Raw genomic sequence first — 23,945 nt, forward strand, 5'->3', positions numbered from 1 at the left:
CCCAAATTTTCTAAAAACACTCCAGCCAATCGGCATACTTATTAATAGTGTAGATCTCAAAAAGATTAATAAAACCTACGTCATTAGCCAACTTGTGGAGACGAAGTAAAGTTCCATCTGCAATGGTATCTAGTTCATCTGCATCTTCATCAAGAACTATTTGAATAGAAGACTGTGACACCCGTGTCACAACTCCAGACGTCAGTTGCTTTCTTTCATTTACACCACACTCATGAACACCAACAATGTCACCTGAAATTAGTATAAGAAGATATATAACTTACACTAACTGCCATATCATTATTATCACTATTATTACTTGCTAAGTTAGATCCCTAGTTGAAAAAGCAAGATGCTACAAGCCCAAGGGCTCCAACAGGGAAAAATAGCCCAGTGAGGAAAGGAAAAAAGGAAATGAATAAGCGATATGAGTAATGAAAATTAAAATAAAATACTTTAAAACATTAACAACATTACAAAATAATTAATTTATAAACTATAAAAGGACTTATGCAAGCCTGTTCAACATAAAAACATTTGCTGCGAGTTTGAGCTTTTGAAGTTCTACTGATTCAACTACCCGATTAGGAAGATCATTCCAAAACTTGGTCACCGCTGGAATAAAACTTATAGAATACTGTGTGGTATTGAGCCTCATGATGGCGAGAGCCTGACTATTAGAATAAACTGCATACCTATTATTACGAACAGGATAAAACTGTCCAGGAAGATCTGAATGTAAAGGATGGTCAGAATTATAAAAAATCTTATGCAACATGCATAATGAACTAATTGAACGACGGTGCCAAAGGTTAATATCTAGATCAGGAATAATAAATTTAGTCAACTAGAAATAGATATCTCAATATTTTTAGAATGAAAAAGAACACACATGCCATACATTTATTAGATAGGAAAAGGTTTCTACAATAAATTGACCCTTTAACCCCCAGGCTATTTGCAAATTTCCAACCCTTAACCCCCAGGGGGTTATTTTTTTCCCAGCACATTTTGCAGTATATATTTTTTTAAATTGCTCTAACAGCCTTAATTTTTGTCATAGAGAGGTCAGGTTGGTCTCATTCTCTTGGAAAATGCCTGAATTTTTTTTCAAAAAATTATCAAAAATATGAAGAAAAAAAATTTTTATAGCATTTTTTTGCAAGGACGTACCGGTACGTCCATGGGGGTAAAGGGATGGCTTTTGTGAAACGTACCAGTACGTCCTTTGGGGGTAAAAGGGTTAAAGAATGTCTGAATGAAATTCTTTACGGTAGAAAAATGGATTAACTCTACATTTTAGTACTAATTCAATGCCTATGCATACACATATACACACAGAGCCAGCCAACAAAAAGATCCTCACACTTGTAGTTGAAACACCAAATAAATGAAAAATTTAATATTTTATCACAAAAGCACTAAATTATAGATGAAATCTATTATTATAAATGGATCATATATTAGTAACATGTACCAGTGAACAATCCGGTAAGAATCACTTGTAAATCAATGAAGCAGCTGTTAACAATATTGCAAAGTCATCAAAAGTGAGAATAATAGTGAATATGTATGTGTAGGGCTGAAGACAGAGGGGGTTATTTTGTGGTGAAATTTGCATTTTTTTCCTGGTACCATCACAAGACTGTGACATAGCTAAGAATATGGTTAATAGAGTTACGATAGATACTTTAGTTGTACCGATATAAAGACGGTAAAATCTAAACTACTAAATGCACTAAATAAATACCATAATTATAAGAAAAACTTGTTTGTATTAGAATTAAGCCTAATGAAAGAGATAATCAAAATCATTATACTTAATTTATTATCTAAACCAAATAAGAAATTTCTAATTACTATGATTCATAAAAATCCAGAGCTAAAATACAAATAAATTATCATTTCCTAGCATAAGCATATTGATCAGTTTTGTTAGTATGTATAACATTATATTCCCAAATCATGAAATATTTTTGTGCAACTTCTACATATTAATTTCCCGTCTTATTAAATCAAACTCATCTTTTCATGAAAGAACATTTATGAAACTATACTTAATCCTGATAAAACCTCATATCGCTCGCTTGCGACAACGTCATAACTCAAAAAAATGTATTTTTGAGTTATCCATATAGACATATTCATCTTCAAATGCTGATTTTTTTGGCAAAAGTGACAAAATTGTAGCTAAAAAAAATGATCGCTAGAGGCGCTTAATGTCCTAACGACATACATTAATATGAGAGTATTTTAATTGATTAAAATGGCTCTCCTGAAAAATAGCTATTTTTGAGTTATGACGACATTGTCGCAAATGAGCGACATGTGAGATGAATAAAACACTAAATCGTAATCAAAATTACCAGAAGAAAAGTTATTTGTGGGGAGTGTAGCATCCTTTTTAGAGGAGATGAACTTGTACATAGGTTTGCCATATAGTCCAGTAGATCTTTCTTTTATGACTAAACGTGAGAGCACGATTCCACGCAACTCCAGCTCCTTCAGGGATAAAACTTCTTCCTGCAATAAAACAAAAATGTGCAATTTATTTATTACAATCATATACACCACACATGTACATACATACATTTAAAAACATGGTATAATTATATATACATACATATATATATATATATATATATATATATATATATATATATATATACTGTATATACACAGCAAACATGTACATACATACATCTAAAGACATGGTATAAATATAAACAGAGTTTCATAAAAAAAAAAAAAAATTGCTCAGTAGTGAGAGGTCGGTGATTGATCTCCAGTTCCCATTCGACTTCTCCAACAATAAGTTGACTTTAGAAACCCATAAGTCCATCTTGAACAACTTCAAATACATTCTTTACCTCCATCGCTTTCATCTCTGCCACCAAGGGTAGAGCCATCGCAGATTTCGGAAGGTAACTCCAGAATGCTATCAGAGTAAAATGAGGGGAAGGCAATGAACTATGAAGAGCAGGAGGTTATCCCTCTCGAAGGACTGCTACCAATTAATGCTATGCTCCATGTCGCTAGTATGTTGCCCATTGACATGACCAGCATCCCCAAACTGGGGCAACAGGAGAAGTATTGCAAACTTCAGCATCCCTTCCTCCCTTCTTACTTCTGCTATCCCTCATCAACTGCCAGGTTAGGCACAAAAAGGTGGAGCACTGTCTGTGTCTTTTTTAGAAGAAGCAGAAGCTGGAGGTCCTGATCAGGTTTTAAAGGCTTCCAGAGCTTCTTGAGAGCTGATACTGAAGATGTGGCAGTCTTACCGCAGCCCCCTTCGAAGGGACTGGGACCTTGAAGGTAACTGAACAGTGAATGAGAGAGTCATGGCTAGCCTTCCTCCACCATCACTTCTACGTCCCTCCCAGGAATAAGTAATGTAGCCCCCAGAACTAAGGCGTCTTCAATTTTGACAACGCTTCTTGTCCAATTTGTCTAGAGAATGGGAAAGTGATGACTGGTGTGCCAAGAAGGTCACTGCTTTCACACAAGACAAAACAAACTTACTATACTTCACCAACATTCTAGAATTTAATATATCCTGAGTAGTGGCAAAATAGGCAACTACACTGAACCACTAGTCAATCCAGGAGCTTTTAGTTAGCCAATTGAGTTTGTAGGAGACTGAAGCAAGTTTAAAACTCGAGGAAAATGTCTGAAGACACTGTGGTGTCATACCAGGATCAAATGTCCAAAGATTCAGAAGAAAATATGCTGGAAAGTGAAAATCTGTCAGAATCATCTGCCAGTGGAAGAATGCCTGACCTCACTGATGGTTGTTATCAAAAGTGACTACTCAGTGAGCAACCTCAGAGGCAAGGCTTCCACATTCCTGGGCAGGTAACTACCGGCCACCTGTTCACCCGTCGTTATACAAGTTTTAACTGTTGTATTCTCCAACTTCGCTATTATATCTCCCAAGTAAAGGACAAAGGTTTACATTTGTATCGGAACAAAGAGGCATATTACAGTCAGACAGGTGGGTAGCATTCCTCACTTACTTGATGTTATCTATCACATCTATGTTATTGACAATTCAACAGCCACTTCAACTCAGAAGAGGATATTTGCCTGACTAAATGAAGAAAGGTTTGTAATCATGTGAACAACTAAAATATTTACACTGGTTGATACATAATTCAAGAGGCGCATCAATCTTACTATATAGTACATCCATTGATCAGATAACAGGGGGCTGAAAAGTATTCAAAACTGAAAATGTTGAGTAAACATGCTTTACCTGGCTTTGAGCTGTTGAAACTTCAGTTTTCCTTTCTTCTTCCAGAAGTGAGGTATGAAGCGATATCCATTCATGACGAGATACTTCTGATTTAGTATGAGACATCTTTGAATCTGGCCAATAAGAAAAGAAAAAATTAAAATGACAAATTTGGAAATAATGTCAAATTGAAAGTAATTTGTATTTTTCCTAACAATAAAAACCTTGAGCTTTTTATTAGGGATATACTTTCGGTGAAGCTGGAAGACTAGCCATAAGACTTTTAGCAAGGTCTAACTACCCCAGCGCTAGTTAGCGGGGGGGGGGGGGGAGGGGGTTAGTAACAGCTAACTCCTTCACACACACACACCAGTGTTATCTTGACACTTTTATCTGCAGGCAGGTGATGGTGGGGCATCTTTACATAACGAGCTCAAGATTTGTATCATTAGAAAGATAACAAATTTGGAGACATTTTGTGTTTTTCCTAGCATGCAAACCTGGAGCTATTTATAGGGGGTTATTACTTTCAGCGAAGCTGACAGATTAGCCAAGAAAATTTTAGTGAGGGATAACTAACCCCATCCGCTAGTTAGTGGGTAGGGTAGAATGGCTACCCCGCTCACTTACAGCATTCGTCTCAGTAACCACTTTTGCTTATCTCTACATTGGTTATTTTTTTCCGGCGCAAATACAAACCCTTCGCTATTTATTGGGGTGACTTACCCTTAGGAAGGAGGAAGTCCTACCAACTGGCCTTGGCTATGACCCGGAGTTCTCTCTATTATGATCTACGATCGAATCAGTAGGAACCCTACCCTCGCTAAAATCAAATTTAGCTACAAAGTAACGCACTGATAGCAGCCTGTAGAAGCTTGTGTGAGAGAGACTAGTGGCTTGTCTTCACGTAGGAACTCTAGTACAAGCCTAGAGTTCTAAGACTCACCCAAAACTCTCTCTCAACAGGTATTGGGAACGTAACAAAGTATTTTGTAAAATACCCAGGATGCACCACGTAAATGAGTCTTACCTGCAGAGGGGTGAGGTCAGCTATGCTGTGGTTTTGCGGTGCTGTTTTCCCCATGGGGGGGGAAAAGGTAAATGGTAGAAAGGAGCCAGGCATTCTTTCTCATTCACCACAGAATAACCCAGGTTACCTCAGCCCTCAATCCTCTACTACCTGTCCAACAAGGAGCTTGAAGCATTTAGACCATTTGTTGTGCCGACACCACAGGACCAATGGAAAAGGTTTTCATGTTCCTGTGGGTTGCGTCTTACAGGTAGTGGGCGGTGAAGGTTGTCTGACGCTTCCACATGCCCGCTTGCAGTACCTGCACCACAGAGAAGTTTTTCTTGAACGCCAGGGACATTGCAATGCCCGTGACGTCATGAGATCTTGGTGGATTAGATGGAGGAGGGTCTGGATTGAGAGCATTCTTAATCACTTTCCTGATCCAAGAGAAAATCGTATTTCTCGTGACCTTCCTCTTGACCTTCCCCGTGCGAACGAAAAGCACTTGTACACGGGGGCGAGCTGCTGCTGTTCTTGTTAAGTAACACCTCAGACTCCTTACTGGACATAATAACAGTTGGTCTGGATCTTCAGTTACAGAACGAAGACTCTCTATCCGGATTGGGCCGAACCTGGAGTCCAGCACACCTAGATTTTGAGTCTCAGCAATGAACTCTGGGACATAGCTGACGATTACTTCTCCCCCATCTCTTGGAGTGGGAGACGTCAGCTGATAGACCATGTAGCTCACTAACTCTCTTGGCCGAAGCCAACGCGAGCAGGAACACTGTCTTCCAAGTGAGGTGGTGATCAGAAGCCTGACATAATGGTTCGTAAAGGGGGGTTCTTCAGAGACCGCAGGACCCGAACCACGTTCCAAGGAGGAGGTCTAAGCTCTGACAGGGGACAAGTAAGCTCGTAACTACGTATGAGCAAAGGAAGTTCCAACGAGGAGGAAATATTGACTCGTTTTAGTCTACAGGCAAGACTCTTCTTAAATATTATATTTTCCTTTTTTCCTTTCCTTACTGGGCTATTTTCCCTGTTGGAGCCTCTGGGGTTATAGCATCCTGCTTTTCCAACTAGGGTTGTAGCTAAGCTAGTAATAATAATAATAATAATAATAATCATGGCTGAGCGGTAGCCTTTGATTGCCGAGTCGAGAGAAACATTTCTTCCCGAAGGTATACAAGGAACTTTGCTATAGTTGGAACAGTGGCATCGAGGGGAGATATGCCCCTTCCACAACACCAACCGCAGAAAACTGACCACTTTGCCTGGTAGACTGCCTCTGTGGATCTTCTAAGGTGTCCAGCCATTCTTTTCGTAAGATGGAGAGTCTCGTCCTTGCGATCGGCTGGCAGATGGAACGCTGGCCGCTTGGAAATCATCTGCGCCTGCAGCAGGCAGGAGGTTAGCACGCAAGCTGGAACCTTTCCTGTGGGGAGAAACAAGGGGCTGCAGGTTAGGTGACGACGATGTCCCAAGATGGCGAGCGGAATTGTCGTCACCAGGAGGCAGCTGGAGGGGTGATTGTGACCGATCACCTAGTCCATGTGTACAAGGGCCTGCAGAGGGCAAAAGATAGACATCGCCCATGTCCAGAGCAAAGGATGTTGAAGGCTCTGACAAAGGGTCCTTCATAGCACCACGCTGAAGGAGTTGCAGCAGCGCTTCTTTCAACAGGGGAGCAGAAGCCCCCAGGTATGGCCACACCTGCAACACATCTGCAAGGGAAAATGGTTCCTTGGCAGCTGGAGAAGTTGCTCCACTAGGGGGAAGCAACAAACCCCCAATCCTTGGCAGCTGGAGAAGTTGCTCCACTAGGGGGAAGCAACAAACCCCCAATACCCCGAGGTTGCCATGGAGTTATATGGTCTGCACTCCTACTCAATCGTCCCAAGAGGAAGTCAAGCAAGGAGGAGCTTTGGGAAGAGATTTAGGGGCGAGTGAAGAAGAAGCTCGCAGTCTTTTCGCTCCAGCCAAAGTCCCTGGGGGAGAAAGACCACGCTTAGTCGTCTTCTTCCTGCGACGCCCAAATTTCTCCCACTGGGAGGCAGGTCACTCCTTACACTCATCACAGGGCGAGCCCTGCTCACAGGTCGGACACACGAAGTGAGGGTCGGTCTCAACCGACGACATGAAGGTGCCACAATGGGCATCCTCGTGACCAGGATAGGTTGGCATGGGAGCGTAAAAAAAGAAGCGAAGTAACACCTGAAAGGAAAAAAGCAATAAGCATAAGCAGTGTCAGTGACTAAGCCTTAATGAGGAGAGAGAGGCAGTTCACTTATGTGTAAGTAGATATAGGTGGCTGGGTACCCAATACAGTGGTTAGGTAGTGTTGCCACCTTGCACTTTTAGTTTAATGGCTACCGCCGAAAGTATATCCACATAAATAACGTAAGGCTTATTAGTGTGGGAACAAACTGAAATTTACTAGACATAAAGCACTCACTCATAACTCACATATAATGAATAGTAATGCAATTGACCATGGATAATGAAAAGACAAAAGTCAAGAGCACTAAATACTAAAAGGGTAAGCAAGTTGAATGCAAGAGGCTTGATCGTAGAGAGGAAGTGAGAGCATAACCTCTTCACTTCACGACCAGCAGTGTTGTGGGGAGGCGATGTGAGCAAGAGTTCTCTTGCTGCATGCGCCATGGTTGCATAGCAACAAAGCATGGTGCAATCAAACAAATTTTCTTTGATTAGTCAGTCGTAGAAAACATTACTATATTCCATTTCTTTTAGCGAGACAGATTTGCATCGACTCGCAGCGGTGCCCTTTTAGCTCGGAAAAGTTTCCTGATCGCTGATTGGTTAGAATTATCTTGTCCAACCAATCAGTGATCAGGAAACTTTCCCAAGCTAAAAGGGCAAATCTGCCTCGCTAAAAAAAATTGACTACTGTATAGTTACCCATATAAATGACTCAGAAGTTTGTATCCAAATAGGAATAAATACGGCGGCAAACGACTCCCGGAGGTAACCTGCCCTCCTCCTTGTAACCAATTGTGAAAAGCCCCTCGATGTGAGGAGTTACTGGATAACCTCCAGGCGTGAAGTTGAAGCGAAGCTACCACTTGGTGGAAGATCTGGAAGTGCAGGGAGCTCCGTCGGTGCTTTTGTGAGCAGACGCAGGATGTCTGGGAACAATTCTGCATGTGGCCACAACGAAGCTACTAGGGTCATCGAGATATATTGTGATGACCTTAACTTATTCAGAAGCCTCCTTACTAGCCAGAAGGAGGGGAAAAATAGATGTCCAAGTTGTCCCACTGGTATTGGAAGGCGTCTTGCCAGACTGAAGGGCGTCGCCAACAGGCCAATCGTTAGCGAACCCCATAAAGTCAAAACATTGTTGGCTATCTGTTGTTTCAAAGACCATTGAGAGCCTACTACAGTATCAGAGTCTTGCGGCTCAGGTTGTCCGCCAGCACATTCTTCTTGCCCAGGAGGAAACGGGCTGATAGGGCTACTGAGTTGTCTTCTGTCCATCTCAGGATTTTTACAGCTCGATGGCAGAACTGCTGTGAAAAAGTACCTCCTTGTTTGTTTACGTATAACACTACCATGGTATTATAGCTCATCAGCACCATGGAGCAACCTGAAAAGAGTTGATAAAATTGCTTGAGGGCTAAGAATGCTGCACTCATTTCTTCCTCCTCTTAGCTTGCACCCATAGATCGGGAAGGTCCAGGTCGTCAACAGAAATCCGTCCAGCAGAGGTTTCCTTGGATGAAGGCCGCTGTGCTCCGGTTTTACAGAGATGGAAGAAGGAACCGATGGTTCTTCCCTTTGAACTGGTCGTTCGGATGATAAGAGTGCCAATTATTAGGGATGGTCTTAGCATCCTTCCTTTTCCCACGGGCGGATGTTAAAGTCTGCACCTTCGGAGGGAGCGAGAGGAGTCTCCGCTACCGAAGCAAAAGGTTCCTAACGGTCTAGCTCTATAGGCATCAGGTTATAGTTATCCATAGACAAGTCCTCCCTGGGAGATCTTGATCCTCTGCTATTCCTGGGCTAAATGGAGTATCCCGGAGAGGGAGTGGGTGCACGATGACCCCGATTCCTCTTTTGCGGTGGGAGGGGTATAATGCCCAATCTCTCCAAGTCAAGATCCTGGACAGTGTTCGAGGCCTTAATACTCAGAAATTACTGGCATGTGGAAGATCGCTGAGGGGAAGGAACGCTGGGTACTGCTGGAGGAGAAACTTGCCTAGCAGAACTGCTATGCCTTGGGTCAACTGAGCCGCCACTCCAGGAGGAACTCAAAACCTCAAATGGGATGGTAGATGTTCCCCGGGGAAGTACCAATGGAGGAGCATTGGTCAATCCTGAGACTGCCTGCACCAAGTCCATGAACAATGGTGTGTCCTTCGAGAAAGGAAGCGTTCCCAAAGGGGCGCCACGAGAGTGTTTCCTAGGTTTAGCTGGTATACCAAGGAAAGGTAGAGCATGAGAGAATGAGCCCTCTTGTCATCTTTCCCATATCTTTCTAACTACCATGCTGCAAGGAGAATAATGATGAAGCTGCATTACCATGCAAAGGTGCTTGCTGTTTCCCCTAATGGAGAGGGGAAAGAAAGCAAGACAAGCGTTTGTGATACAAACACCGACTCAAAAAGCTAGCAAAGTAGCACTCACCTTGCACTTGTGAGGAAGGGAAAGCGAACTCGCTATGGTAAGCAGAACGCGTAGTTGAAGGACCGCACATATATCCATCATGCTGAGGAGCTCGCCTGCCCACCTCGCTAGGTGGTTTGGTGCACAACAGCGGGGAAGACTCATCCAGCGCTCTTGCGCGCATGCAGAGCAGCAGTTCCTCCCTCGTGAGAGGTTGAAACTTTATGTGCAAGGCCCTGGGAACTTGGACTAGCAAAAGCAACAAGCGCTCTACTATGTCCTACAAACACGACGGCGAGGAGCACGAGCTATAAGCAGCCACCTAACTCCGTCGTCATCAAGCTCCAAGAAGCTTTACTGTAAAGAGCTGGAGCAAGGAACGGAAGATCCAATACCAGCCGATGGTAACCTCAAGGGGAAGACCACTCAGGCGAAGAACGTATCTTCCGCAAGCGGCAAAGTTGTCCAAGACCTTTGGCCAGTGAACGGAGCTCCTCCCACAAATAGGAAGGCTGTTTGACAGCATTCCAAGAAGGTCTAACTTCCGACTGGAGACAAATTAGCTCAAAGCTCCGTATGAGCATAGATAATCCGGCTGAAGAGAAAATATCAACTTTCAATCTAAAGACCTAAGCAATTGCCTTTTATGGCCAACGGCGAGCAATTTTTCCTCCCGGATGTAGAGTAAAATCATGTTATTTTCATTAGTAAAATAAATTTTTGAATATACTTACCCGATAATCATGTAGCTGTCAACTCCGTTGCCCGACAGAATTCTACGGGAGGGATACGCCAGCTATCACTATACTAGAAGGGGGTGTACTCACCAGCGCCACCTGTGGCCAGGTACTGCAGTACTTCTTGTTGACACCACCTCAATTTTTCCTCGGTCCACTGGTTCTCTATGGGGAGGAAGGGTGGGTCAATTAAATCATGATTATCGGGTAAGTATATTCAAAAATTTATTTTACTAATGAAAATAACATTTTTCAATATTAAACTTACCCGATAATCATGTAGCTGATTCACACCCAGGGGGGTGGGTGAAAACCAGTGTACATGACTAAAGGATAGCTAAGTATCCCGTATTTCATATAATCAGTTATTCAGAATAACAATGAAATAATAAGTACCTGGTAAGGAAGTCGACTTGAACCGTTACTCTGCCTTTAATAAGTTCGTCTTCCTTACTGAGCGCAGCGTTCCTCTTAGGAGGCTGAATCAACTCTAAGGTGCTAAAGTATACAGGGCTGCAACCCATACTAAAGGACCTCTACACAACCTCTAACCCAGGCGCTTCTCAAGAATGAATTGACCACCCGCCTAATCAAAAAAGGATGCGGAAGGCTTCTTAGCCTTCCGTAACAACCCAAAAAACAACAATAAAAGCATTCAAGAGAAAGGTTAAAAAAGGTTATGGGATTAAGGGAATGTAGTGGCTGAGCCCTCACCTACTACTGCACTCGCTGCTACGAATGGTCCCAGGGTGTAGCAGTTCTCGTAAAGAGACTGGACATCTTTAAGATAAAATGATGCAAACACTGACTTGCTCCTCCAATAAGTTGCATCCATAATGCTCTGCAGAGAACGGTTCTTATTAAAGGCCATCGAAGTGGCTACGGCTCTCACTTCGTGGGTCCTTACCTTCAGCAAAGCAAGGTCTTCATCCTTCATGTGAGAATGGGCTTCTCTAATCAGAAGCCTTATATAATACGAAACTCCGTTTTTGGACATGGGCATCGAAGGTTTCTTGATTGCACACCATAAGGCTTCTGACTGTCCTCGTATAGGTTTTGACCTATTAAGATAATATTTCAGAGCTCTGACAGGGCAAAGAACTCTTTCTAGCTCGTTACCCACCATGTTGGAAAGGCTAGGAATTTCAAACGATCTAGGCCAAGGACGTGAAGGACGTTCATTCTTAGCTAAAAATCCGAGCTGTAAAGAACATGTTGCAGATTCGGATGTGAACCCAATGTTCTTGCTGAAGGCGTGAACCTCACTAACTCTCTTAGCTGTTGCAAGGCAGACGAGGAAAAGAGTCTTGAGGGTAAGGTCCTTGAAGGAAGCTGACTGGAGAGGTTCGAACCTAGGAGACATAAGGAACCTTAAGACTACGTCTAGATTCCAGCCTGGAGTGGATAAACGACGTTCTTTAGAAGTCTCGAAAGATTTAAGGATGTCTTGAAGGTCCTTGTTGGAAGAAAGGTCCAAACCTCTGTGGCGGAGAACTGAAGCCAACATACTTCTGTACCCTTTAATCGTAGGAGCCGAAAGGGATCTCTCATTCCTTAGATGTAATAGGAAGTCAGCTATTTGGGTTACAGAGGTATTGGTAGAGGAAACTGCATTGGCTCTACACCAGCTTCGGAAGACTTCCCACTTGGATTGGTAGACTCTACGAGTGGATACCCTCCTTGCTCTGGCAATCGCTCTGGCTGCCTCCTTCGAAAAGCCTCTAGCTCTAGCGAATCTTTCGACAGTCTGAAGGCAGTCAGACGAAGAGCGTGGAGGTTTGGGTGAACCTTGTCTACGTGAGGTTGACGTAGAAGGTCCACTCTTAGAGGGAGAGTCCTGGGAACGTCGACCAGCCATTGTAGTACCTCTGTGAACCATTCTCTTGCAGGCCAAAGGGGAGCAACCAGCGTCAGCCGTGTCCCTTCGTGCGAGACGAACTTCTGAATGACTCTGTTGATGATCTTGAACGGTGGGAATGCGTAAAGGTCGAGATGGGACCAATTCAGCAGAAAAGCATCCACATGAACTGCTGCTGGGTCTGGAACTGGGGAACAGTACAACGGAAGCCTCTTGGTCATGGAGGTGGCAAACAGATCTATCGTATGTTGACCCCACAAGGTCCAAAGTCTGTTGCACACGCTCTTGTGAAGGGTCCATTCCGTGGGGATGACTTGATCTTTTCTGCTTAGGCGATCTGCTGAGACGTTCATGTTGCCCTGAATGAACCTCGTTACTAAAGTGAGGTTTAGACTTCTTGACCAAATGAGGAGGTCCCTTGCTATCTCGTACAGGTTCCTCGAATGGGTCCCTCCCTGCTTGGAGATGTAAGCCAAGGCTGTGGTGTTGTCGGAGTTCACCTCCACCACCTTGCCTAGCAGGAGGGACTTGAAGTTCAGAAGGGCCATATGAACTGCCAGCAGCTCCTTGCAGTTGATGTGGAGCGTTTCCTGTTCCCTGTTCCATGTTCCCGAGCATTCCTGTCCGTTCAAGGTCGCGCCCCAGCCCGAGTCTGATGCATCCGAGAAGAGATGAAGATTGGGGGTCTGAATCGCTAACGATAGGCCCTCCTTGAGAAGGAGGTTGGTCTTCCACCACAAGAGAGTGGTCTTCATCTCTTTGGTGACAGGAATAGAGACTGCTTCGAGCGTCAAATCCTTGTCCCAATGAGCTGCTAGATGGAATTGGAGAGGGCGGAGGTGGAGTCTCCCTAACTCGACGAACAGGGCTAACGATGACAGGGTCCCTGTTAGACTCATCCACTGTCTCACCGAGCAACTGTTCCTCTTCAGCATGTTCAGGATGCATTCTAGGGCTTGGCTTATCCTTGGGGCCGATGGAAAAGCCCGAAAATCCTGACTCCGAATCTCCATTCCCAGGTAAACTATGGATTGGGAGGGAATGAGCTGGGACTTTTCTAAGTTGACTAATAGACCCAGTTCCTTGATCAAGTCCAAAGTCCAGTTGAGACTCTCCAGACAGCGACGACTCGTGGAGGCTCTCAACAGCCAGTCGTCTAAATAAAGGGAGGCTCTGATGTCCGATAAGTGGAGGAATTTTGCAATATTCCTCATCAGATGCGTAAACACCATAGGAGCTGTGCTTAGGCCAAAACACAGGGCTTGGAATTGGTACACAACCTTTCCAAAAACGAATCTCAGGAAAGGTTGGGAGTCTGGATGAATAGGAACGTGAAAGTAAGCGTCTTTCAGATCCAACGAGACCATCCAGTCCTCCTGCCTGACCGCTGCTAGGACCGACTTCGTCGTCTCCATAGTGAACGTCTGCTTGGTGACATAAGCATTGAGCGCGCTGACGTCCAGCACCGGTCTCCAACCTCCTGTCTTCTTGGCCACCAGAAAGAGACGGTTGTAGAAGCCCGGGGATTGATGGTCCTGGACTATAACCACTGCCTTCTTCTGTAACAGGAGCGACACCTCCTGGTGCAACGCTAGCCTCTTGTCCTTTTCCTTGTAGTTGGGAGAGAGGTTGATGGGAGAAGTGGTCAGAGGGGGTTTGCGGCAGAATGGTATCCTGTAACCCTCCCTTAGCCACCTGACAGACTGGGCGTCTGCACCTCTCCTTTCCCAAGCTTGCCAGAAGGTCTTGAGTCTGGCTCCTACTGCTGTCTGGAGAGGAGGAGAGTCAGTGTTTGCCTTTTGAAGTCTTGGGACCTTTCCTAGACCTGCTCCTGGAAGAGTCTGGACGGGAGCTTCCTCGGCTGGGGGCTCTGCCACGAAAGGGCGGAATAAACCTTGTAGCAGGAGTATCAGCCACTGGGGTGCGGTAAGTCCTGGGAACTGAGGGAGCAACCTTAGCCTTACGAGCTGAAGAGGCCACAAGATCATGAGTGTCCTTCTGAATCAGGGCCGCAGACAAATCCTTGATAAGCTCTTCGGGGAACAAGAACTTAGAAAGCGGAGCAAAAAGGAGTTGAGACCTTTGACAAGGTGTGATGCTGGAAGAAAGAAAAGTGCAAAGTTGCTCCCTTTTCTTAAGAACTCCTGACACAAACATTGAAGCAAGCTCGCCGGACCCATCCCGAATTGCTTTATCCATGCAGGACATTATAAGCATGGCTGAGTCCTTGTCCGCAGGGGAGGTCTTCTTGCTCAGGGCCCCCAGGCACCAGTCGAGAAAATTGAAAATCTCAAAGGCACGAAATACACCCTTTAAGAAGTGGTCTAAGTCGGAAAAGGTCCAGCAGACCTTAGAGCGCCTCATCGCTGATCTACGAGGAGAGTCGACCAAACTTGAGAAATCAGCCTGGGCAGAGGCAGGGACTCCCAAGCCTGGTTCCTCTCCTGTGGCATACCATACGCCCGCCTTAGAAGTGAGCTTAGTAGGTGGGAACATAAAGGAAGTCTTCCCTAGTTGCTGTTTGGACTGCAACCAATCCCCTAATATTCTTAAAGCTCTCTTAGAGGATCTAGCAAAGACGAGCTTAGTATAGGCTGACTTAACCGGTTGCATGCCCAGCGAAAACTCAGATGGAGGAGAGCGGGGGGTAGCAGAAACAAAATGGTCCGGGTATACCTCTCTGAAAAGAACCAGGACCTTACGAAAGTCAATGGGTAGAGGAGAAGACTTGGGTTCCTCCACGTCCGAAGAGGGATCTAGGTGCGCAGCTTCCTCCTCAGAAACCTCATCACCAGAGTGTAGCGAAGTGGGAGGTAAAGTAACAGCGGTATGCTGAACAGCAGAATCCGAACAAGCGGGTGCATAAACACTTGTGGTTTCATCCTCAAGTCTCTGTTGCTGAGTTAAAACCTGAGGTTCAGGCTGCAAAGACTGGTCAAGAAGAGTGGAGGAAGGTAGGCGCATGGGTTGAGGTGGCTGACTCCTAGCATGAGCTTCCTGTCTCAAGAGTTGCGCTTGCTGCAAGGGTTGCGGATGCGCAGTAGCAGGTTCCTGAGGAACGAGTTGAGGTTCCTGAGGTGTGAGCTGCGAGAGTTGAGGTAGCGGCTGCGCAGAACGCAGTTCCTGTCTCGCGAGTTGAGGTTCCTGAGGTGCTAGCCTTAAGAGTTGAGGCTCTCGCCTTGAGGAGAGTTGAGGTCGCTGCAGCGAGAGCTGAGGTGGCTGCCTCATGGATGGAAGAGGTTGTCGTACCTCAAGAGGTAGTTGCCTCGATGGTCTAACCGCAAGAGGAAGAGGAGGAAGTAAAGCATAAGACTCCTGCTCCCATTGTTGAGGTTGCCTTAAGGAAGGCTGAGGTTGCTGCACACCGCTGGTAACTGGCAACTCAGAACGCGGTAAGGTAGCCTGAGGAACCTAAACTTCGTACGCCTGGCAGACTGGACTGCGGTAAGGCGGAGCGCTCGCAGGAGGAGGTGCAACCTTCTCAGCCTGAAACTCACGCATTAAGACCGCAAGCTGCGACTGCATGGACTGCAGCAAAGTCATCTTGGGATCAGCAGACGCTAAGGTCTGCTGAGGCAAAGCCTTAACAGAAGATGAGGTCTGTTGAGGTATCGCCTTACCTCTCTTAGGAGGTGTACAGTCACCTGAAGACAGCGGAGAGTCAGAGCTAATCCAATGACTGCATCCGGGTTGTTGAACTCTTGAGGTCTGGACTTTACGTTTAAGAGGTCTTGAGACCTGAGTCCAGCGTTTCTTCCCCGATATTTCTTCTGCAGACGAGTAAAAGACGGGCTCAATCGTCTGCGGGTGGGAGTGACGGTCTCTGTAAGACACGCCCGCAACCACCGAGGATACTTCTGTGCGCCAATCAAGGCCTGCCGAACCCTTTTGCCCTTCGACATTGCTTCTCCCCTGGGCTTGGGAGCTTGCAAGAGGTCCCGGACTGGGAGGACGACTGGCACGCACAGAAGTACCCTCACGCACAACACTGACACTGACACTAGCACTCGGCACCGCACTGACACTAGCACTTGGCACAGCACTGGCACTATCACCTCCCACTGCACTTTTGACCTTAAGTTCTTTGACGTCTGCCAAAAGAGACTTATGGTCACTAACCACCGATTCCACTTTGTCACCTAAAGCCTGAATGGCACGCAAAACAACTGACATATCAGGCTGAGCACAAATAGTAGGTTCGGGGGTAGCCACTACAGGGGGAGGAAAAGGTTGAGGATCATGAGGTGAGGAAAAAAGCGAAGAGCGAGAAGAACTCCTCCTAACTCTCTCTCTCTCTAACTTGGTTGAATATTTAAGGAATCGAACAAATTCAAGTTCCGAAAGTCCGGCGCATTCCTCACATCGATCTTCCAACTGACAGGGTCTTTCCCTACAGTCAGAACAAGCGGTGTGAGGATCAACCGAGGCCTTCGGAATACGCCTATTACAAGACCTACATCGTCTATGGGGAGGGGCTTGTGAAAGGTCAGACATCTTGAATCAAAGAGCAAGTCAAGGGGGATTCCAAATCAAGCAAAAGATCGTTAACCATTAATCAAAACCAAATAAAAGCTATCTAAGCTAATTAGAAAAGTTTCCAGTATAGCGAAAGCTGAAATCTTAGAGAAATACTTCACCAAAAACCGTGAACAATACTCCAAAATCATAAGCGTATCCAAGAACGTCTTGCCGGAAGCACGACAGAGGAAAAATTGAGGTGGTGTCAACAAGAAGTACTGCAGTACCTGGCCACAGGTGGCGCTGGTGAGTACACCCCCTTCTAGTATAGTGATAGCTGGCGTATCCCTCCCGTAGAATTCTGTCGGGCAACGGAGTTGACAGCTACAGGATTATCGGGTAAGTTTAATATTGAAAAACGGCAATTAAAGGGATAGTGGCTCCGAGAAGACAGACATCCATTCTACAACACCAACGACAAAAGATCTCCTACTTAGCCTGATAGACCAAGGATGGTGATCTCCCGAGGTAACCAGATCATCTGTTTCGCCGCTGGTCACGAAAACCCTCTCAGAGTGAGATGCTGGATAACCTCCAGGCATGAATTCGCAGGGATCTGACTGATCTATGGAATCTCTATACAAGTAGGTGACACAATAGATCAGGAAAGGGAGGTAACTCCCTCGGAACCTTTGCTAGCAGCAGTAGAAGGTCTGGGTACCATTCTGCCTGCAGCCACAACAAAGCTATCAATGTCATTAATAGGTTGGTTGCAGTACTTAGCCTGTTGAGGATTTTCCTCAAGATACAGAACACGGGGAACCTGTACTTGTCCTACAGTTGTTGAAAGGCATCCTAGAATGCTGCCCATGGATCCAGTACTGGCAAGCAACATATTGGACGTGTCCGGTTTAAGGACGCTTCAAACAGTCTACTACTTGTGAACCCCCAAAAAATCATTACTGTATATTATTGGCTATCTAAGGATTCAAAGACCACTTGGATCCAACTATCTGAGCCTTCCTGTTCAGTTTGTCTGCCAAGATGTTCTTCTTGTCAGGTATAACTCTGACTGACCAGGATATCGAATTATCCTTTGTCCATTGCTGGATTTCTACAGCTAGTTGGAAAAGTTGCCGTGAAATAGTACCTTCTTATTTATAAAGTTAAGCCACTACTGTTGTATTATTACTCATCAATACTGCCGAGTGACCGAAAAGGAGCTGTTGAAAATGTTGAGGAGCAAGAAACGTCGCTTTCAACTAGATAAGGTTTATATGGTAAAGCTGATCTGATTTGGATCACAGTCTGGAGCCCATATGCAGTACTGTAGCAGGTAAAACCCCTCCTTCTTTAGATGCATCGGTGAAAAGCATCAAATCAGGCTTGAAGGGTCTGTTCCCTCGCGGATCCCATCGCAGAAGAATTGGACATCACTGAATGTAGGTTACAGGAGGGAGAGAGTATACAAACGGGATGTGGTATCCTGCTCAGAGGACGGAGACCGACCAAGGTTCGGCTCCATGTAACATCTACTTGCTCTGTAGGCATCCTCACACCAGTGGACTGGTAGGAGGAATACCCCCCCCCCCCCTTGAACCTCTACATCTTAACCCTCTAGCCTGAAAGAGCTGTTTGGGTTGTCTGGGCCCCTGTATTTTTGGAAACAGCCTACTCCGGGGCATGAAACAGGTGTCATAGAAGAGGTCAAAGGACAGTATCCTTTCCCTCTGTGGGAACTTGATCTGGTTCTCCCAAGGAATTGATCCTTCTTTTACAGAATAAGACCTGTATAAAGATGTGGTCTGAGTCTTCCTGTTCCAGGGGAAAAATTTTTGGACTGGCAGACATAGGTAGCATTCTGTCTGAATGTTTCGAACCATCATCAAAGGGATATTCTGCACCCGAGCTCACATCTACAGGAGCCCAGATTGGGTCAAAGTTATTAACCGTACGTCTAGTCCAGACCTGAGACCTCGGGGGGTAAACCTTATTCCTTTAGTCTGAAAGAGGCTGATCTGAGATCAGAAGTGTCTTACTACGAATCCGGGTGCTTAGGTGTCGAGTGCAAGTTCTTTCCTTCATGTTCCTTTACACTATTTATTATCTTTTCATTCCTTTACACTTTTCAGACAGCCATAATTTCATGCTGGGTGGTGAGTAGGTGGTTGGGTCAGCAATTTTTTGTACACCAAAATATTCGCCCCCTCGGCTAACATACGGGGGTTACGTTTAGGTTAGTCGATGTCTATATTTGATGCTCGCATGAGGAACTGGCCGCTGATATACAAAGGCTTCAACATATGTAGCAAAACATTTAACGTTTGCCAAAACTGAGGAGGAATACAACAATGTTTAATTGCGAGCGTACTGAGCCATGGCGGAGTGAAGACCAGTAAGTGAATAATTTGTATTAGTTCATTAACCAACATACTCGTAGATACAATAAAATATAAGTGACGAAGATAGGAAGGATTCTCATTTCTTATCTGAGCAGCAGGCACGGTAACCCGACGATCTACAGACGTACCTTTATGCTTATTCCAACCTAGATACACCTCAAAACACCACAAAACACATCATTTAAGTCTTATTTTCTCCATAAAAGTTATTGTATTATGCCACAATTTTACCGGATACAGAACGAAACAATGTATATAAACTTTAATTATAAATAATTTTTAATTTAGGAGCCTTTGTATATCAGCGGCCTGTTCCTCATGAAATGATTAAAAATGGACGGGGCGTCTGTACAATAGCGTTCACCTGTATGTATTATTATGGCTAATTTAGAATACGGTAGTGTAAGGGGGATCACAGGGGGGGGTTAGCCCCTCCGTTAGGTATGTAGGTAAGGACACGGCTTGTAGGTTAGGTTGGGGGGGGGAAGTTTATGTCAGTTAATGCTCATTTTTAATTGAACGCATGAGGAACTGGCCGTTAATATACAAAGGCTCCAAATGGACATCAACTAACCTAAACTTTCCCCACTAACCTAACCTACAAGCCATGTCCTTACCTACTTACCTTACTGGGGGGATAAGGGACCCCCCCCCCCACCCGCCTTACACTGCCGTATTCAAAGTTAGACATATTACATACAGGTGGCCGCTATCATACATACACCCCTTTTCAGTAAATCACTTACCCACCCGGCGACCCCCAGTACACTGTCGTATTCTAAGTTAGCCGTCATCATACATACAACCCAATAAATATTAATTCATTTTCAGTAAATCAATTAATCTAGAAACACCCTGCGAAATAAATAAACTTAAACATTTACAGTAATTCTATAGATACGCTAAATTGTTTCTCCTGTACCTGTACGTCCTGTAGCCTAAGGCTACTCAGATTCACAGTTTAACTTCAGTGAAGGATTTCTATCCTTGCTGCTCCTGATTGATATCCTGCTCCTTTTTTGGCTGATTGATAAGTGAATAAAATACTGCCGCAATCTGGTGCAATCAGTTCATTCAGTCGCTATTTTTTTTTGGGGGGGGGGGGGAAATGGTGCAACAATAGTAGTAGTAGTAGGGAAGACATACTTTGTAACGGCTCTCTATCCCAATTTAGTTCGCTTGCTTGTGATTTAGCTTGTTTTAGTATATTATTATTATTATTATTATTATTATTATTATTATTATTATTATTAAATGCTAAGCTACAACCTTAGTTGGAAAAGTAGGATGCTATAAGCCCAGGGGCCCCAACAGGGAAAATAGCCCAGTGAGGAAAGGAAATAAAGAAAAGTAAAATATTTTAAGTATAGTAACATTAAAAAAAATATTTCCTATAAAAACTATAAAAAAAAATTAACAAAACAACAGGAAGGGAAACTAGATAGAAGTGTGCCCGAGTGTACCCTCAAGCACGAGAACTCTAACCCAAGACAGTGGAAGACCATGGTACAGAGGTTATGGCACTGCCCAAGACTAGAGAACAATGGTTTGATTTTGGAGTGTCTTTCTATGAAGTCTTTTATACTTTAAATATCTTTTCTTGATATATTTTTGAAGCTTAAAAGATCTTGTTAATAAATCATTCCGTGCTGGTCATGTTACATATAAAAACAAAACCCACTACTAATATTAGATTATTCAAAATTGGCTGGACAATATGGTAAGAAAGAAAAGAAAGTGTTGTATCCTCACATAAGTATCTAGTTTCTTTCCCTAAAACATTTTCCTTTGGTAGACTTTAGTAGAGTAAGTTACACAGTCTTAGTTCCATCTTTCCTCTTCAACTTAAAGCATTCAGACGTGTGACCTGATTTCTTACAATAATTTTACACAAGAAATTAATTTCTACAACAAATGAAAAATTGTTAACTTTTTTTTATATGTAAGGTTTTAGATATATGCATATTAGTTATAATTTTAGATTATAGGGGATGATAATTACTAAAATGATAAACAATGAACTCCTACAATAACGAGTCAAATTACATTAGTTACACTGTTAAAAATTTGCAACATTTATTCCTCGATTTTTACCGTTTTGAAAAAGGTTATATTGACGTAAAAGAGTGATATTTCAGTCACCAACCCGTAAAAGATAATAATAAAATAAAGTAAATTTACGGTCGCCTGTATTTTGCTGAAACGTGGTTGAGAACAGTATATTTTTACGGAGATTTTCCGATTAAAATTACAGTTTTTTCTAACTGTACTACCAAACCTAACCTTCCTTGGTCTTACACGATCTAACTGCAATGGCCTTTGCGTAAGCTAACTCGACATAAGGCACCATGATTTATAAAGGTCCCTTCCCACAAATAGGTTAAAAGGAGCTTCTGCCATTGTTACTCATATTTCATAACTTAGGTAAGCATAATACAAATAAAAGCTCTGACTGGGAGTTGGCAGACCATGTCACCATTTAAGAAAAGGTGATTATTACAGAAAAATAAGTATCTGTAATCGTTAAGGTCCTAAATGTTTGTATGGGATTATCTTTTTAAAGATATCAAGAAGTTTTTAATATCAAATAATAAAAAGAACTATTCACCTGAGAGGTCAGGTGATTAATACAGAAAAATAAGTATCTCTGTAATCTTTAAGGTCCTACATGTTTGTATGGGATTATCTTTTTAAAGATATCAAGAAGTTTTTAATATCGAATGAAAAAAAAAAAAAAAAAAAAAACCTAATAACCCGATCTCCCCGTTTATAGTTTAGTAGCAAATTATTTGTAATGTTAATAAAGAATTGAAAGTATTTTGAGCAGAATAACAGTGATAAAATTATGACAATATGATGATATACTGAATAGATTTGTATAATCTATTGAAGGGACATGAATATAATTCTTTTTTTTTTTACATAATAATATTATTTATTAAAACCAATGATAAAAAATATTGGTGAAAAAGACAATTGATGACTGGAAATCATCAACAATATTTTCTATGGCAATATCATTGCCAATTAATAAAATAAACAAGAAGTTAAACTGTTTCATAAATAAACTTTGGTTTTATCATCTTCAATCTAGTCAATTGAAAATCCATTAGTTCTGACATCTTAAAATGTTAGTTGGATATTAAGATTAAGTTTATCTAATGGAGTGCATCAGCATGGCTACAAAAAAAAAAAAATATGTACATTAGATTTTTTTAGACAATTTTATGCCTGAATCAATATTACCTAGCAAATTGCTGTACTGAAAACAAATAAAGAATTTGCTTTCAGTGCAGTAATTCGCTAAGTAATATTTATTTATGCATCAAATTGTCTATAAAAAATTTGAAATACAGAATTTTTTGTAGCCATGTTGATGCATTCCATAAGGTAAACTTGATATAAATATCCAATTAACATTTTAAGATGCCAAAACTAAAGGATTTTCAACTGACTAGATTGAAGATAATACAATCAAAGTTTATTTATGAAAAAGTTTAGATTCTTGATTATTTTTTGACTGGCAATGGCATTACCATAGAAATTTTTGTAGATGATTTCCAGACATCAACTGTCTTTCTCACCAATGTATTAATATCATTAGTTTGTAATAACTAGTATGATTATGTAAAAAAAAAAAAATTATATTCATGACCTTTCAACAGATCATACTAACTTATTCAGTATGTCATCATATTGAATAACTTTTATCACTTACTCTGCCCGTCATACTTTCAATGTAAGGTTTGTCTTTGCTCACCAATGTATCATTATCTTTAGTTTGTAATAACTAATATCATTATGTAAAAAAATTAAATTATATTCATGACCCTTCAATAGATCATACTAACCTATTCAGTATGTCATCATATTGAAAAATTTTCATCACTTATTCATCACGTCATACTTTCAATTTAAGGTTTGCCTTTTTTCACCAATGTATTATTATCATTAGTTTGTAATAACTAATATTATTATGTAAAAAAATTAAATTATATTCATGACCTTTCAATAGTTCATACAAACCTATTCATTAAATCATCATATTGAATAATTTTTTCACTTACTCTGCCCGTCATACTTTCAATTTAAGGTTTGTCTTTTTTCACCAATGTATTGTTATTATTTTTAGTTTATAATAACTAATACTATTATGTAAAAAAATGAATTATATTCATGGCCTTTCAATAGATCATACTAACCTATTCAGCATGTCATCATATTGTCATAGATTGCCATAATTATTATCACTGTTATTCTGTTGTTATGTAAGAGTTTGTCTTGCTAAATTTCCTTCAATTTCCCATTAATTATTTCCTATCTTCGTTTTTCTTTCACACCCGATATTTGTAGTTTTCTTTCCAATGCTGCTTGTGTCTGCTCCAAGGTGGAAAAATCATACTTTCAATGTAAGGATTTAGCTTGTTAATTTTCCTTTAATTTCACGATAATTATTTCCTATTTTCTTTTTTCTTTCACATCCGCTACTTGTAGTTTTTCTTCTCAATTCTGCTTTTGTCTGCTCCAAGGTAGAAAAATCTTCATCCCTGTTATTCTGCCCGTCATACTTTCAATGAAAGGGTCTGTCTTGCTAATTTTCCTTCCTTTTCCT

General features: G+C 42.5%; 1 protein-coding gene across 1 annotated transcript in view; it reads right to left on the minus strand.

The window, feature by feature from the left end:
- The window catches only part of LOC137658407 (DNA-binding protein SMUBP-2-like), a 157,011-nt gene extending 136,593 nt beyond the window's left edge, over nt 1–20,418 (minus strand). Inside the window, exons 1-4 of the mRNA XM_068393094.1 lie at nt 20,256–20,418; nt 4,256–4,368; nt 2,367–2,523; nt 80–252 (exon numbers count right to left, since the gene is read on the minus strand). Coding sequence (XP_068249195.1) covers nt 80–252; nt 2,367–2,523; nt 4,256–4,360 — 435 coding nt within the window. The 5' untranslated portion in view covers nt 4,361–4,368; nt 20,256–20,418. The remainder of the gene's footprint in view (nt 1–79; nt 253–2,366; nt 2,524–4,255; nt 4,369–20,255) is intronic.
- Between the last annotated feature and the right edge of the window lie 3,527 nt (nt 20,419–23,945).

The sequence above is a fragment of the Palaemon carinicauda genome, chromosome 19 (genome assembly GCF_036898095.1).
Source record: "Palaemon carinicauda isolate YSFRI2023 chromosome 19, ASM3689809v2, whole genome shotgun sequence".
NCBI classification, from domain to species: domain Eukaryota; kingdom Metazoa; phylum Arthropoda; class Malacostraca; order Decapoda; family Palaemonidae; genus Palaemon; species Palaemon carinicauda.